Source organism: Macrotis lagotis, chromosome 3 (assembly GCF_037893015.1).
Source record: "Macrotis lagotis isolate mMagLag1 chromosome 3, bilby.v1.9.chrom.fasta, whole genome shotgun sequence".
In the NCBI taxonomy this organism is placed as follows: Eukaryota; Metazoa; Chordata; class Mammalia; order Peramelemorphia; family Peramelidae; genus Macrotis; species Macrotis lagotis.
In genome coordinates this window covers 112,723,817-112,740,443 of record NC_133660.1, presented here as the reverse complement: position 1 = coordinate 112,740,443, position 16,627 = coordinate 112,723,817, and the positions used below count along the sequence as shown (strand labels likewise).

Genomic DNA, 16,627 nt, shown 5'->3' with positions numbered 1-16,627 from the left:
TAGCCCTACCTGATCTAAAATTATATTATAAAGCATCAGTCATCAAAGCTGTCTGGTATTGGATAAGAAATAGAGTGATGGATTAGTGTAATAGACTAGATGCAATAGCAGGAAATGATTATAATAATCTGCTGTTTGATAAACCCAAAGAGTCCAGCTATTGGGGAAAAAACTCTCTCTCTTTGATAAAAACTGCTGAGAAAATTGGAAGTTAGTATAGAAGAAACTTAGATTAGACCAACACTTCACACCCTATACCAAGATAAGAACCAAATGGATACAGGATTTAGACATAAACAAAAACAATACTATAAGCAAACTAAAAGATCAAGGACTAGTTTACCTGTCAGATCTGTTGAAAGGGAAGCAGTTTATGACTAAGGAAGAGATGGAGAACATCACTAAAAACAAACCAGATGATTTTGATTACATTAAATTTGCACAGAGAAAACCACTGTAACCAAGATCAAAATAAATGTAGTAAACTGGGAAACAATCTTTCCAACTAATGTTTCTGACAAAGGATTCATTTCTAAAATATACAGAGAACTGAGTCAAATATTAAAAAAAAAAGCCATTCCCCAATTGACAAATGGTCAAAGGATATGCAAAGGCAATTTACAGATGAGGAGATCAAAGCAATCCATAGTTATATGAAAAATTGCTCTAAATCATTACTTATTAGAGAAATGCAAATTAAAACATCTCTGAAGTACCACCTCATACCTCTCAGACTGACCAATATGACCAAAAAGGATAATGATCATTGTTGGAAGGGTTGTGGGAAATCTGGGACACTATTACACTGTTGGTGGAGCTGTGAACTCATCCAATCTTTCTGGACAGAAATTTGGAGCTATGCCCAAAGGGCAACAAAAATGTGTATACCCTTGATCCAGCAATACCATTAATGGGTCTATATCCTGAAGAGATGATGCAAAAAAGGTAAAAACATCACTTGTACAAAAATATCCATAGCATCCGTTTGTGGTGGCAAAGAACTGAAAATCAAGTAAATGTCCTTCAATTGGGGAATGGCTTAGCAAACTGGTGTATGTATGTCATGGAACACTTTTGTTCTATTGGAAACCAGGAGGGATGGGAATTCAGGGAAGCCTGGAGGGATTTGAATGAACTGACGCTGAGTGAGATGAGCAGAACCAGAAAAACACTGTACACCCTAACAGCAACATGGGATTGATGATCAACCTTGATGGACTCACTCATTCCATCAATGCAACAATCAGGGACAATTTGGGGCTCTCTGCAATGGAGAATACTATCTGTGTCCAAAGAAAGAACTGTGGAATTTGAACAAAGACCAAGGACTATTACCTTTAATTTAGGGGGGAAAAACCTGATATCTTATTGTCTGATCTTGCTATCTCTTTTACTTTATGTTCCTTCCTTAAGGATATGATTTCTCTCTTATCACATTCAATTTGGATCAATGTATACCATGGAAACAATGTAAAGACTGGCAAATTGCCTTCTGTGGGGGGGTGGGGGAAGGAGTAAGATTAGGGGGAAAACTGTAAAACTCAAATAAAATCTTAAAAAGATAACTACAAGTGAATTATAGTAATGAGAAACCATCATTAATATTAACCTGTATTAATATGAAAATTAAGGTTATGGCAGAGGTATGATTATTATAACCAATTAGAGGGTAAATTGCATCACAGTTTGCTATGACTATTAGAGGTAATCTGATAGCATGGCTGAGCCTTAGGCTTGGAGTAAGGGAAACCTGGATTCAAATTCAATTGCTAAGTGCTTAACTCATTAAATCTCTTTATTTCTTAGTTTCCTGTTCTGTAAAATGGGAATAATCATAGCTGTAGTATCTATCTTGCAGAACTGTGAGGATCAAATAAAACATTGTATGCAAAATTATTTGTAAACTTTAAAGTATGACATAATTGTTAACTCTCATTATTGTTAAGATATGGTTAGTTTCTGTGAATCCAAAAGGTATTATTTAGGAAACTGTTACCTTTATTATAGTAATAATAGGTTATAGTAATCCTGCAAACTAGGTATCTTCATTTAGTAGAGTGTAGCATCAATTTTCTTTTCATGGGATGCAATTGTGGTTGGAACTTTCTTCCATGATCTGCTCAGTAATTTCTGATATTTGTAAATAGGGCCCCCGGGAAGTTGTTCTCTGGTTTGCAGTACAACACAAACAGAAGAAGGCACTGGAAATCTTTTCAAGAGAAATTGCACCAGCTGGGACAGGAATGGGTAAATATGAAGATTTTAGCATCTCTATGTCTTTGTACATCTTAAAGGCTTCATAAATGTCAATTGCTTTATTATTATTTTCTCTACTTAGGTATAATCATCATCATAATCATCACCATCATCAAAATGTTGATTAGATAGCCTTCTGTACACATTACAAACCTTAATGCTAAATAAAAGGAACTAGGTAATTTTAATTGTTTGATTTTGAGGACTCCACATTTTAATTTTCTTAACCCTCTATTGAATAATTAATTTTCCCCATAATTACTTTGAATTTATCAAATTTTTGTAAAAAACAGACTACCTACAGACAGAATCAGCCTTTGAAAAGTATGTTTAAAAAAGAAAGGTATGGTGCATGGTCAAAAACATCCTCATAAGTGATCCCAATGAGAAAGAAAATGACTGTGGAGGGAGGTCTCTAAGGAGCTCAGACTTTAAAAAGTTATATTCAGTAAATGGGAGGAAAGACACAAGGGTGGCATGGACCTGTAACACAAGTGTCAGGTAAAATAAAGCCAAGAATAGAGACATTGGTGGGATAAATGGGAGTGATATAAAGGGTCATAGGAGGGGTCATAAGAAGAAGGAAAAATGAGGAAGGAGTAAATCCCCTTCTTGAGATGTTCAGTGCTAACAGACAATACTAAAAAAAAAAGTGTCCATTCAATCTTGTTTTGCCCTCAGTTTCTCAGTTAAGATAAGTGATCTTCACATTGGACAATGCATCTTTCATTTGATCATATTTATCATCCTGGACATTTATCTCGCTCTTTTGCTGCAGTAGAAAAGAAACACAGAATCATAGTTTTCCAACTGAAAGGAACACTAAGACCATTTAAGTATGAATAAGTATTTGTTGTTCAAATGAATCTAAACCAAAGACTTCATTTACAGATGGAAAAACTATGGCCAAAGTGGTTAAGTGAATTTTCCCAAACCAGAAAGATAGTAAGTGGCAGAGCTAGGATCTAAAACTAGTTTAATTGTTGACTTGCATCTGGAAACATTTAAAAATGTCTTGATTTGGGGGTGGAACGGCAATGATTTTTGCTTAATAGTAGTAGCAATTTAATTTCAAATCTAGTTATGAAACTACATTAATGTATTTAAAGTATAGATTATTATTCAATATTCAGGCAAATTTCTTTGAAAGAAGAGATTTGATTAAATTGAACCTTTCAACAAATAAATGTATTCCAATAATTAGAGGCACTTCTGTTTTCTTCAGTTTCCTCAACTGTAAAATGAGAATAATAATCACACCTATGTTGCAAGGTTGTTATGAGGATTAAATGAGATAATTTTTAAAAAGAACAGTACCTAGTACATAATAAATATTAATAAATCCTTATTTTCTCCTGAGATCCTTAAGTTCACAGAACCAGGAAGAAATAAACTCTGATTCCTTATTATATCATTTACAATGTGCCAGATGCATTTTGTGTATTTAAAAACAGTATTTTTGTGAGTGGACTATGTTTTACTTTCTGCCAAAGAAGCCCATGATCAAAATAAAAAATGAGAAACCCTGGGGGGCAACTGGGTGATACAGTAGATAAAGCACTGAACCTGGAGTCAAGAGGACCTGAGTTCAAATCCAGCCTCAGACACTTAATAATTACCTAGTTGTGTGATCTTGAGCAAGTCACTTTACCCCATTGCCTTGCAAAAGTCAAAAAAAAAGAGAGAGAGAAATCCCTACACCAGATAATTGCTAAATCCTTTCAAACTTTAAAATCCCCCGATTGTACATCCCACAACTTTGGGGTCTAGTCAGCAAGACAAATATATTTCTTAACATCTAGAACAAAGATCAAAAACAGGAAACCCAAAGGGGATGAGGTAGAGGGTGGAGGGATGGGTCTATCTTCTGTGGACCCTAGATGGTTGGTCTTCGGTATTCATGTTAGAGTTTTCCTGGTTTGCTTTCACAGAGTGTTTTATAGAAAAATCTTCCTGCATTATAACAGATCCTTTGGGAAAAATACCTTGTTTTTGAGAAGTGATTCTGGAGGAATTTTAGGCTTAAATGACCTAATGGAGGTCAATGAGAAGGGTTAGGATTAGAACCTTTCAGTGTTGCTCAAATCACATAGAACATGTAAAATTGAACTGGTTCTAAAAATATAAGCTGAAATAATGATTTTTAAAGGACTAATATTATGGCAAGAGGCAGTCTATCATAATGGATGGAGACTTAGCTTGAGTTTGATGCAGACCTCAGTTCAAATCCAGTATTTGACAAACAATGGCACTTTGACCATGGACAAATCACTTAAACTTTCTGAACCTTTAGGCACCTTTGTAAGAGGATAAACTGAAGCAAATGCAAGTCTGTGTTGGAAGGAGAACCTCAAGGTGAACTCTCTACACTGTTGAAATCAAAGGTGCAATTTTAAAAAAAAGTCCTTATAATTGTAATTAAGGGTGTTATTTATTTACCATTCTCAAAGGCATTATTAATGGGGAATTTAATGTCTAATTCCAAAGTCTAGTTAACTCTGAAAACAAAATTTTGTATGGGGAAATTCAATCAGGCTGTTCAATTCAGCATTTATTGAGCTCTTATTGTGTGTTGAATGAATGAATGATAAGCATTAATTAAACACCTGTGTGACATAAACACTTTGCTAGTATTCTGGAAATTCAAAGACAGTTTTTGTGGTAGGGCAGCAGTACAACTTGTGCCTTTTGGTCTTCAGTTTCTTGTCAGGGATTCATAATCATTCTTTGAAATTTGTTTCCCAGCAAAATATTTAGAATTCTTTTAAGTAAATTTATTCAGTGAAATATTAATTCATATACAAAATACTAGTCATCTAGAATTTCATACCCCTTTCCTAAAATATAGAAATTATATGGAGAGAATTTTCTTATTTGGAAATCTATCGTTTTACCACTAAAAATATTATTAGATATTAAAATGGCAAATCCTTTCTATTACATTTTAAGGAGAAATAGGAGTCATGCTACATGAATGGATATATATACTAAAGAAGAGAATAGTCAGGATTTCAATTTTGTCATAAGGAAGGCTCTCATGACAGTGGTGAGATTGGAAAAGGAGCAAAAAAGCTGAGAAACTCTTTGGAGGAATTGGGGGAAAAAAAAGATGAATTTTCATCTTACTGGGATAGCTAAATCTTACATAAAGGCAAGGAAACTAAATAGATAACCTCTCAAAATCCCTCCCCAAAGGCTATATTAGTCAGCCCAAAATCTTGTTGTTTGATTGTTTGAGTCTCAGTGGACTCCTGGTGACCCCATTTGGGGATTTTCTTGGCAGAGATACTGGAATGGTTTGCTATTTCCTCTCTGGCTCATTACAAATGAGGAAACTGAGACAAACAGGGTTTAGTAACTTGCCCACAATCACTGGACCGTTAAATGTCTGAGGCCAGATTTGACCTCAGGAAGATGAGTCGTCCTGACTCCAGACCTGACCCTCTTATCCACTGACCTGGCTGCCCCCCACAATATTAGTGTACTACCAGACTCCAAGGTGGGCAGATCTAAATTTGCTGCATCAGTGGACAGAATGATATGAGTCTCAAGTTCCTCCTCTTATAAATGGGAATAAATAATATGGCTTCTAGTGAGGATTGTTGGGAAAATCAAAGATGAAATAGTCTACATAAAGCCGTGTAAAAACCTTAAAGGGCTAGATCATACTGTAACTGTTGTTATCCCTATTATTATCATAGAGGTTACTACTTATTTGAGCAATTTGCCTAGAAAGAGTATTTCAGAGACAGAAGATCTTCTGTGTGTGTGTGTATGTGATAGAGAGAGACAGACATTGCACTTTATATCTAAATCCTGCACCCATTTTGACCTTATTTTGGTATAGGGTGTGAGATGTAGATCTATGCATAATTTTTGCCATACTATTTTCCAGTTTTCCAATAATTTTTGTCAAATAGTGAGTTCTTATCTCAGAACCTAATATCTTCGGGTTTGTCAAACAGAGTACTATAGTCATTTTTCCACTGTTTCTTTTCAACCTGTACCAATCCACTGATCCATTACTCTATTTCTTAACCACTACCAGGCAGTTTTGATGACTGATACTTTATGGTATAGTTTTAGATCTGGTAGAGCTAGGCCACCTTCCTTTACATTTTTTTTCATCAGTTCCCTTGATATTCTTGATATTTTGTTGCTTCAGATGAATTTTTTTTCCTATTTTTTCTAGCTCACTAAAATAATTATTTGTTTCATTGACCTACCTGAAAACCTGAGTAACAAAAAACCTGAATGCCATACTGCAAATACTCTTATTTCAGGAAATATCCCTTTATTAATGCATTTATAATTTTTGCCATTGAGTACTGTTTCATTTATGATGATTTTCCATTCCTTATATATAAAATTTACATAGCATATTTTAGCAGCTGATTGAGGGAGATGCTGCCGCCTTCGTTGTGAAAATAGGTTATACTTGTCCTAAATTCAGATTTTAGTTGTTTGGGTTCAAATCCAATGACATTTGCAGATCTTTAATGAATATCATTTAGGAAAAAATCATCGTCTACCTAAAATTTCATATGTTTATCAATAATATTTCTTTTTTGAATTATTTAAGGAGAAAATGTTTTTTAACCTTTCTTACCTACTCCTGCATAAATAATAATATAAACTTCTTTCCCATTAAAAGAAAATAAAATCAGATTTGCCAGTTACAGTCTAGAATATCTATTAGTTCTACTGTGAGACTGACATTACAGCCTTGAAGCCCTTTCAGGCCCAGTTGATGAGCCCCTTGCCTATCTCTTAGTTGAACTGTTGAATCTAGATTTTTAAATATATATATATATATAATGAGATTTAAACTCAGATTCTGTTGTCATGATTCATAAAACTTTGAAGTGATTATGCAAGAATAGTTCAATTTTGTATTTTAACAAGTTAGGTGGCTTATTTAACTTTTCACTCCCTGAATTTTTGTAAAATGTAAATTTTTATATGGCAAGAGAATCCCCTAATCATGTTTTCCCAGGGTTTTTTCCCTCTCCAGTGTTCTACAACTGCAGTCGTTCTGACTTGAAGTTCAGTTTACAGAAGAGGGGTCAATGAATGGTCACAAGGCTAATTTGAAATCATTGTATGTACGTGTTCCATTTTCCTTCTGTGCTCTATGAGTTGAAGCCTTTCCAGGTCTCTCAATTGTGCCACACACACACACACACACACACACACAAAATTATTTTGTGTTTATTTTTTCATTGACTTGTGTTAACTATTTTGTGTACCTGAGGGATCCATCCCTCACCCTTCCATAGAATTTTAAGCTCTTCAATGTCAGGGTCTGTTTTCATTTGCTTTTGCATCTCTCCAAGGTACATAACAGTGCTTTCTTTGTGAATTGATATAGATTGAATTGTTAAATGTGATGGTGCAATTCTAAGGAACAGTAAGCTGATACCGAAATATTTAGTTCGCTCACATAGGTAACAAGTAGAGTCATCCTGTGTCAGAGGTTATTTCTTGACATGAAGGATTCAGATACCCTTTGGTGACCTCTCACTTCTCCGGTTCATTGCCAGAATGGTCTGGGAATAGCAGTTTCTGGCATTCCCCAAGGCTAAGCTAATATCTCTCCAACACAGATTTATAAAGCTCAAAAAGTGAGTAACTTTGCTACAGGTCAATGGAAGTTCACATTTTGGTCTATTAAAAGTATTAACAGGGGCAACTAGGTGGTGCAGTGGATAGAGCACTGGCCCTGGAGTCAGGAGTACCTGGGTTCAAATCCGGTCTCAGACATTTAATAATTACCTAGCTGTGTGGCCTTGGGCAAGCCTCTTAACTCCATTTGCCTTGCAAAAAAAAAGAAAAAAGTATTAACACCCATCAGTAAACAGCCAGGAACCAGTGGTCTCAATGGATTACAATACTGCTCTGGTTGGGACTCTAAAAAGACTAAATTGTGTTATCCTACACATACACACACACACACACACACGCACGCACGCACGCACGCACAATCCCACGTTTCCTGTAGTTTAGCTTCCTCAATTAATCTAAGAAGGGGAGGCTCACAGCTAGACAGTGTTATTTAGTAGTTAACTAGATATAACTAATCTAGAAAAGTGTTTTAATTATGATCAAATCCATGATAAGATCTTTATTAGGTTAAAGACATGCTATAGATAACGATGATTTCTCAATATGTCATAAAAGAGATTTATTCCTAAAGAATTCTTTTTTTTTTTTAACCTAAAGAATTCTTAACTGTTTTATGCATCTGAAGGACTCATGACAGAATATCAAATTAGATGTTGGTGTAGCATGGTCTTTTTCTACAGGCATCACAAAACCATCTCAGATAATTTGAATATCCATCCTAGATACCCTTGGAAAGGAAGGTTAGCTAGAGAGATAAAGAGAAGAGTTAAGATGTTTTTTCCATCAGCATTCATTCATATAAGATTCTCTGCCTTAACTATTCACATCCTAACCTTCCTAACCCTACTGGATCTCCTGGGTCCCTGAGTTGACCTGTCATCTGCCGGTCTGGGGTCTGGGGTCTTTCTTGCTCTGATGCTCTCTTTTGATCTGCATCCTCAATTCTTAGATCTTGGTTGCTCAGCCCCATAACACTCTTGGTGACCCCTCCCAACTTGCCTCCAGAACTTGGGAGGACAGATGGCAATGGGCTCTCCTCTTTCCTTCCTCTCTTACCACACCAGAAGCTCCATTCACCTTTCTGCCCCATGGTTTGCTCTCTCTCTCTCTCTCTCTCTCTCTCTCTCTCTCTCTCTCTCTCTCTCAATCTCTCTCTCTCTCTCAGCAAACCCTGCTCATAACTTTCTGTGAATATTTCCCTTTTCTTCTTAAGGGCATAAAGGAAGGGGCAAGGGCCTATGCAAAATACTCCAAACTACTTGGATTTGGGGTAGGCAGGTATGAACCTTCTATGTGTCTGATTGCTAATATCTTTCTCTTAAGATCTATTTCTATTGAACTTAAAATTTATGTTCAATTATAATATAATATAACAAAGATAATATATAATATAATAATCGAACATTGACAATATTTTAACCCATCTCATGTCCTTCCTTCCTTCTTTCTTTCCTTCATCCCAGGACTTAACTGAGACAACCTGTCCATGAGAAAAGTCACCATCCCTAGGGGTATCCTCCTCTCCTCCCCCTTTGCCTGTCTCCTTCATCTAGACAGTTTGACAGCTTTCACCACTTGATTGAGATGGAGTCAGTAAGTGAGATAGTGGGCCATAACCTCTTAAACTCCTGCCTCATACCTGCAGTTTCCAGTCATTGTTATTTGAACTGAATATATAACTTAAGGACCTCTGGACCTTGCCATCCACTCCCCTCGGTGCATCTTCCTGGCTTTCCTTTAATCTCTTGCAACTGAATTTCTTTTCCATGTTGCCTCCTCCAATTCCAGTGTCAGTTCCTGGAGTGCAAGGATTATTTCACATAGTAAATGCTAAATGAGCATTTTTTCATTCATTCACCCATTTATTATATTTTGACCCTAAATTAAAATTTCATATTCACTTTTTAAATTTCCCATATTCTGAGATTTGGTGTATCAATCAATATCTGAGAGAGTATGTAATGATTCTGACCCTCTTCCCTATTATTTTCTGTTATGATAGAATAGAATCAGGAGTACTTGAACCTCAGTCATCTCATCAGTCAGTCAATCAACAAGATTTAAACAATCCTTGCCCTTAGGGATCTCACTTTAATGGGGGAGACAAAATGTCAATAGCTAGCTACATATACAGAGTAAGTGAAAATTAATGAGTAATATGGGGTGGGGGGAGGACATGAAAGGCCTTCTGTGAATTGATCTGAGTGTTGAAGGAAACCAAGGAAGGTTAAAAGGGGAGAGGGACCAGGTGTGAGGTACAATCATTGAAAAAGCATGAGGACACAAGAGGAGGAATGGTTAGTAGGCCATGGTAACTGAAGAGGATATGGAGAGGAGTTGAGTGACAGAAGACTGGCAAGGTAGGAAGGGGCCAGGTTGTGAGAGACTTTAAGCCCCAAAAGATGGCTTTCTATTTGATTCTCCTGGCTATCAGTATATCTAATTTTTTAATTGTTTTTTGCTATTAGGATATCTAATCTCTTTTCCAGGTGATCTTTTATATTTGGCTTGGTTTTTTTTTAAAGTACTTCTGTCACCTGAGCATTGGTCAAAAAAAAATGAATGAATTGTGAAGATAGAGCCAAAAGAACTAGACTAACAACAACCAAAAAAGTAATAGCTATTCCTAAGTCAGGAAGCAGTAAAAAGCCTGGTCTCAGAAATTGATGGATTTCTGAAAAATGTTTACTTTATCTCCAAGGATTCTATCTGGTATACTGTACATGATTAATTAAAAAGTAAAGTCTTTTAGCTTCCTTCCTAGAGGAAACCAATCATAATATTTTCCATCCTACTCTCAGTGGGTGGGGCTTTTGAATCCCTTTTGCTTTTGGGTGAGTATGGATCCAGATCTTCTCTTTCCCCTTTCACAGCTAATCCAATTAGGGCTTTATTGTGTTGCTTAAAAAACACTGGCAATTGAATATCAATTGTATATTTTAATTAGCCATCTGTAAACTAGCAATTCTGATTATTAAAAAATTACATTTCCTAGCATCCTTGCATATAGCTAAGGAAGATACTATAAAGTAGAAAGAACTTGAGGAAATGCTTTATATGCTTTTGCTTGAATTATTTGAAAATAACCGGGCCAAGTTAAATGTAAATATATTATGTGGAATATAATAACCAAAGGTGAGAGAGCTGAGAGACCCACATTATCTATTGTTCTGCCACCAACTAGTTTTGTGTTTATGGATGAGTTCCTTCAACTCTCCAGTTCTGTTTTTTTCTCATTTTTTTTATAAAATGTCATGGGCAGGCTAAGATAATGTTTAAGATTCATTACAGTGGCAAAAACACTAGAATTGGTTCCAGTTTTACCATAACAATGATTATCTATAATCTCATCCATCTGAGTCCTCTCACCACGAGGGAAAAACATAATCCATATATTCATGAGTATTTTGGTAAATGTTTAACAACCAACTTTTTTTTTGGGGGGGGAGGAAGTGTCTGTGATGAACTTCTAAGTTTAATTTGCACTATTAATATTTTCTCCATCTCTTTGGTAAGTCTAAGCAATTAATAAAACAAGACTTAACTTGTGTGATCTGTTGTTTCAATCCTGTCTAACTCTTCATGAGCCCATGAGCCTATGAGGGGTTTTCTTGGCAGAGTTATTAGAGTGGTTTGCTATTTCCTTCTCCAGCTCATTTTACAGATGGAAAAAACTAAGGCAAACAGGTTAAGTGATTTGCTCAGGGTCACACAGTTATTAAGTGTCTGACGCCAGATTTAACTCAGGAAAATATCTTCCTGATTCCAGACCTGGCACTCTGTCCACTTTGCCACCTAATTACCACTTGACCTATAGCTAATTTCTAATTTCTAAGGTGTAAATATTCATACTGGAAATTTGACAATAGGCTGGACTGAGTTGACTCCAGCATACCCTTGCCATGCCTGCTTTCATGTTCTGTTCTTTCTCCTCCTTTTCTTTCCCTAATTATCCCCAAAAGGTCTAGCAAACATCCATGGAACCTTCCCTTAACTATTCTTATATTGTGTGGCAATATGTAGCATGATGATGGATGTTTTTTAATTATACTTCACTCTTACTCCAAGATCTGTCCATATTTTTTTTTGGTCATACATTTTTCAAGTCACATCCTTTATGCTGCTGCTTCTGGAGAATTCTTCATTAGTAGTATGTTAGAGGAGCCTGGTTTATACCGACCATGCACCTCACCCTTGCCTGTTGGGCAACCCTCAACTTTAATTTTCTCAAGACTGTGATTTTTCCACGATACACAGCTATACAATGTCACTACAAGAATATTGTTGTTTCAAAAAAGGTTGACCTTTGCTTCCGGGAGAAACTTGAAGACATTAAAAACAGTATACACAGTTTCCCAGAGATAATCCAGACTACCCTTTTCCTGTTTGTTTCTTATCCTAGTTCATTATCCATGTGCAATGTACGTCCAACATACATGTATTGATGGATCAGTTCTATGGGCTATATATCCAAGTGTATATCACAATTTGGACAATAGATACTCTTCATCTAATTGGTTTTTCCTTTGTGATCCTTAAGACAGTCTTTTGAGTCATTATGGACTTTGTACAATGTTCTAGGTCTTTATGCAATTGGCACAACAGGAATGTCTGTAGGACTTTAATATTATTTGGGGTTATTGAATAAAATTATCCCTGTTACAATTTTTATCACTGATTTTTTTTTAAGTAGGGTCATTATGCATACCAGAATAATCAGTTAATCTAAACTTTCAGGATTGAAATGGGGCCTTCAAGATCTACTGCTATAAATTCTTTTATTATTTATAAACCCTGAGACTCAGAGAGATATCATGGCTTGCCTAAAGTTACAAAACTGTAGTTACCTGGATTGCCTGAAGTGATTGTCATTTCCCCTGTTTCTTAGGCCTTCTATGACTGAATTCAGCTATGTCTAGATTGTTGAGCATCACTACCTCCACATTCCCCATGGGCTCTTGCCCCCCTATTTCCCTTGGGTTCTTGGGTCTTCTATGATGGAATTCAGTTATGTCCAGATTGTTGAGCATCATTACCTCCACATTCAAGTCTCTAAAAGCATCAGAAAAGTAAGATGCAAAACAAGCAAAGTTGCATGGATTTCATTATGACCATACAGTATAACTAAGCAATCTGAAGAAACCTGATGTTTAATGTGGTTTATCTTATCTTTTATTTATCTACATCATGCAGTTTTAGGATAGAGAACTGGACATAACGTCAGGAAGTTCAATATTCAGTTATTTTTCATTCATTCATTCAGTCTAGTTGGTCAGAAAATATTTGTTAAATAACTGAATTAAATATCTGTTCCAGAAAGAAACTGGGGGAAAATACACAAAGGCCTTGAATAAGACTGCAGGGTAAGGAGAACTACACAGGAAGGTAACAGAAGGTCCAGACCCTTGGGCTGTATAGCATCTTCTTGTAGGAGTGAGTGCCTTCTGCTATAATTAGAGCTTATTAATTATTGCCAGGTTATAATTATAATAATTGGTCCAAACAGTCAATCATTTTTTAGTTTCAAACAACTAAAAGAGTAACCAGGCCTGTGACAAGATAGTTTTAGACTGGGGAGTGGGGAAGGGAAGAGGTTACAGAATTAGGAGAAGGGAATTCACTTTGTTAGCATCCTTCAATCCTGATGAAATACAAATGAAAATTTCTCAACATTTTTATCATTATGAAGCACTGATAATTTCATATGGCCTTTGTAAAAGAGAAAACACTGAAGGGCCATGGAAAGAATACTGCATTTGGACTCAGATCATTGTGGTTCACATCCTAGTTCTGATTATTATGGATTTAGTTATTTTTTTCCTCTCTGTGCCTCAGTTTCTTCATCTGTAAAATCGGAGGGTTAAATAAAATGATCTCAAATTCTTTCTAGATCTAAGGCTTATGGTCTACCAGAACTGGACATGGAGTCAGTAAGTTCAATATTCAGTCACTTTTCATTCATGTCCAACTCTTCATGACCCCGTTTGGGGTTTTCTTGGCAGAACTGCTAGTGTGGTTTACCATTTCCTTCTCTAGCTCATTTTTACAGTTGAGGAAAAACTGAGGCAAACAGGGTTAAGTTACCCAAGGGTATACAGCTAGGAAGTGTCTGAAGCCAGATTTGAACCCAGGCAGATGAGTCTTCTTGACTCCAGGCCTGGCCCTCTATCCATTTAACTCAGATTGATCTGAGTTAAAAATCCTTCCTCAGAGTCTTACTAGGTGAATTCAGGCAAATCATTTAACTAACTCTCAGACTCAGTTTTCTCATCTGTAATATGAGGATAATAGTAACCCTTATTTCACAGTTCTAATATCAGACAGAATAAGATGGGTATTTTGTAAACCTTAAAGCATTCTATAATGTCAGCTGTTATTTTAATAGTTCTTAAAGACTTTCTCTTGTACCTTTTCAGCTGTTTGTGTCTGTCTTTTCCTTAGATAGCTTGAATAACGTTGACTTACCTCACTTCTCACACAATGGATCTGATTTCCAGGCTATCACAAGAGTTGTTGATTTCCCCCAACTTGTACCTTTCTAGTACTTGGCCCTGTCTTCAAAGTGCTGCCGTAGATGTGTGTGTGTGTGTGTGTGTGTGTGTGTGTGTGTATGTGTGTGTGTGTGCGTGCGTGCACACTAGATCTAACACCGACTTAATTGGAGCCTTTGATGTGGCAGCACTAACTGTAAACTGCCATTTGTTAACTTTTAAAATATCTGAGACTGCGTTTTACTACAGCCATGGAAGGCCACTCTTTCCCCTTCTGTAACACCTTTTTTCTCAGCTTCCTCTTTGTCAGATGTTCCAAGGGAACCAATCTTAAGAGTTCAAAGGGTCACAGACGTTAACCTGTGTGAGGGACCCCATGGTACGTTCAGGAATCAGAAGGGGCCTGACAGAGGAGAGATGACTTGTCATTGGCTTTGGTGAGGTTTGATGGCAGGAATTTAGAAAGTATTTCTTATATTTTGGGAGAAGTCTGTTGGTAGAAGATGCAAACTAAAGTACTGTGAGTTACCATCTTCCACTTAAAGAGTTTGGCCTAAGAAGTTTGTTGTGATAACTTTCCCATTTCCATTATTTTAGTAGGCATGATATTTTTTAAAATTGCCCTTGTTAGGGGATATAGTTGCCAAGGAGTCTTTATATTCAGAGTATTATGTTGATTTGAAGGTAATTACATGACTCAATGCTTTTTGAACTCTCTTAGATTTTCATCTCGATTGGAATATGTAAATTAACACATAGAATATATAACAGTATCTTATATTTAATGTTGATTTTAGCTTTCCCAAGTGTATTTTCAGCATCCTTTGGCTGTCCAAGTTCATGGCTAGGACCACACTCATCAGTTAGTGTCTGACAAGGGATTTGGGAGTAGGGAAGACTGAGGAAAGTTGTTGAATATTTAGACTCTGTATGAACCACTCCTTTGATTAATTCCCACCTTTGGAGCTCACACTAAAGACTGGGTCAATTTATAAATATTGCTTAAATTATATTTTTTCTCTAAGGAATGAAATGGCCACCTATGTATAAAATCTGTTATAATGCCTTTAAAGGCATTATAATTATAATATTATAATTATAATAGAAGGAACTTCTATATGGTTATTTGCATTACTTTTTATATAAATGAAAATAACATTAGTATAATAGTATAAAATAGGATTAGTGCTAAGAGGTACCTTGGATGTGACATCTGTACACTCACCTCCTTTATTCAGTCAGTTGCCAAATCTCATTTCTGTCTCTCCTCACATGGCTTCCCATCTAAATTCAGACTTCAGTAACTCTTGCTTTGACTACTGCAATCACCTCCTAGTTGGTTCTTCTTCCTCATCTCCCTCAACTCTACATAGCCATAAAAAAATGATTTTTCCTAAAACACAGATCTGAGCCTGTCATCCTTTAATCAACAAACTCCAGTAGTTCTATTATATATCCAGGATCAAGTCTGAAATCCTCTGTATGGGACAGCTCCTCCCAACTACCCCCGCAGTCCCCTCCTCTATTACACAGCTGTCCATCCACTAACTCTGTAGTTCAGCCATACCATCCTTGGTAGTTCCTCAAATACCTTTTTTCATCTTTTGATTCTGAGTCTTTACACTGGCCATCTCTCATGTTTGGAATTCTCTTCCACCTCACCTCTGACCTTTTGGAATCCTGGCCTCTTTCAAGACTTGGCTTGAGTACCACATTTTGCTTGTGAGGCCTTTGCTCTTTCTCCCTATTGACTAGTGCCTTCCCCAATAAGGTTCCTAGGATCTTCTTGGATTGTGTTTTGTGTATGCCTATATAAACAAAATATGAGATGAGTTGTCTTTCCCTTCAGAATGAAAGTCCCATTAGAAGGGAAGAAACTGGTGTTTGGTTTGTTTTGTTTTGGTTTGTTTGCTTTTGTTTTATGTTTTGAGTCTTTACATCCCTAGTGCTTGTTATTATAGTGCCTGTTCATGGTGAGCATGATAGATGAAAAGTAGACAACCAACTGCTCCCCCTGGTACTCTTATATGGTAGCAAAGAAGTAAAGAGGGCCACTAATTCAACATATATGTATGTATATGGAGATATATGTGTGTAAATCTATGTTTATGTGTTGGTACTATACATATATCAAGACTAGAGATATTATATATATATATATATATCCTATGCATATTATATATTTGCATTTACACATTTACATTGATTATATATATTTGAATAAGACCAGGGATTTTGTTGATACCTTTATCAAC

At 36.2% G+C, this 16,627-nt stretch overlaps 1 protein-coding gene across 1 annotated transcript in view; it reads left to right on the top strand.

Annotated features, from left to right (window-relative positions):
- LOC141519187 (uncharacterized) overlaps positions 1 to 16,627 on the top strand; it is a 134,747-nt gene that overhangs the window by 58,063 nt on the left and 60,057 nt on the right. Inside the window, exon 13 of the mRNA XM_074231572.1 lies at positions 2,148 to 2,247. Within this exon, the coding sequence (XP_074087673.1) occupies positions 2,148 to 2,247 (100 nt within the window). The remainder of the gene's footprint in view (positions 1 to 2,147; positions 2,248 to 16,627) is intronic.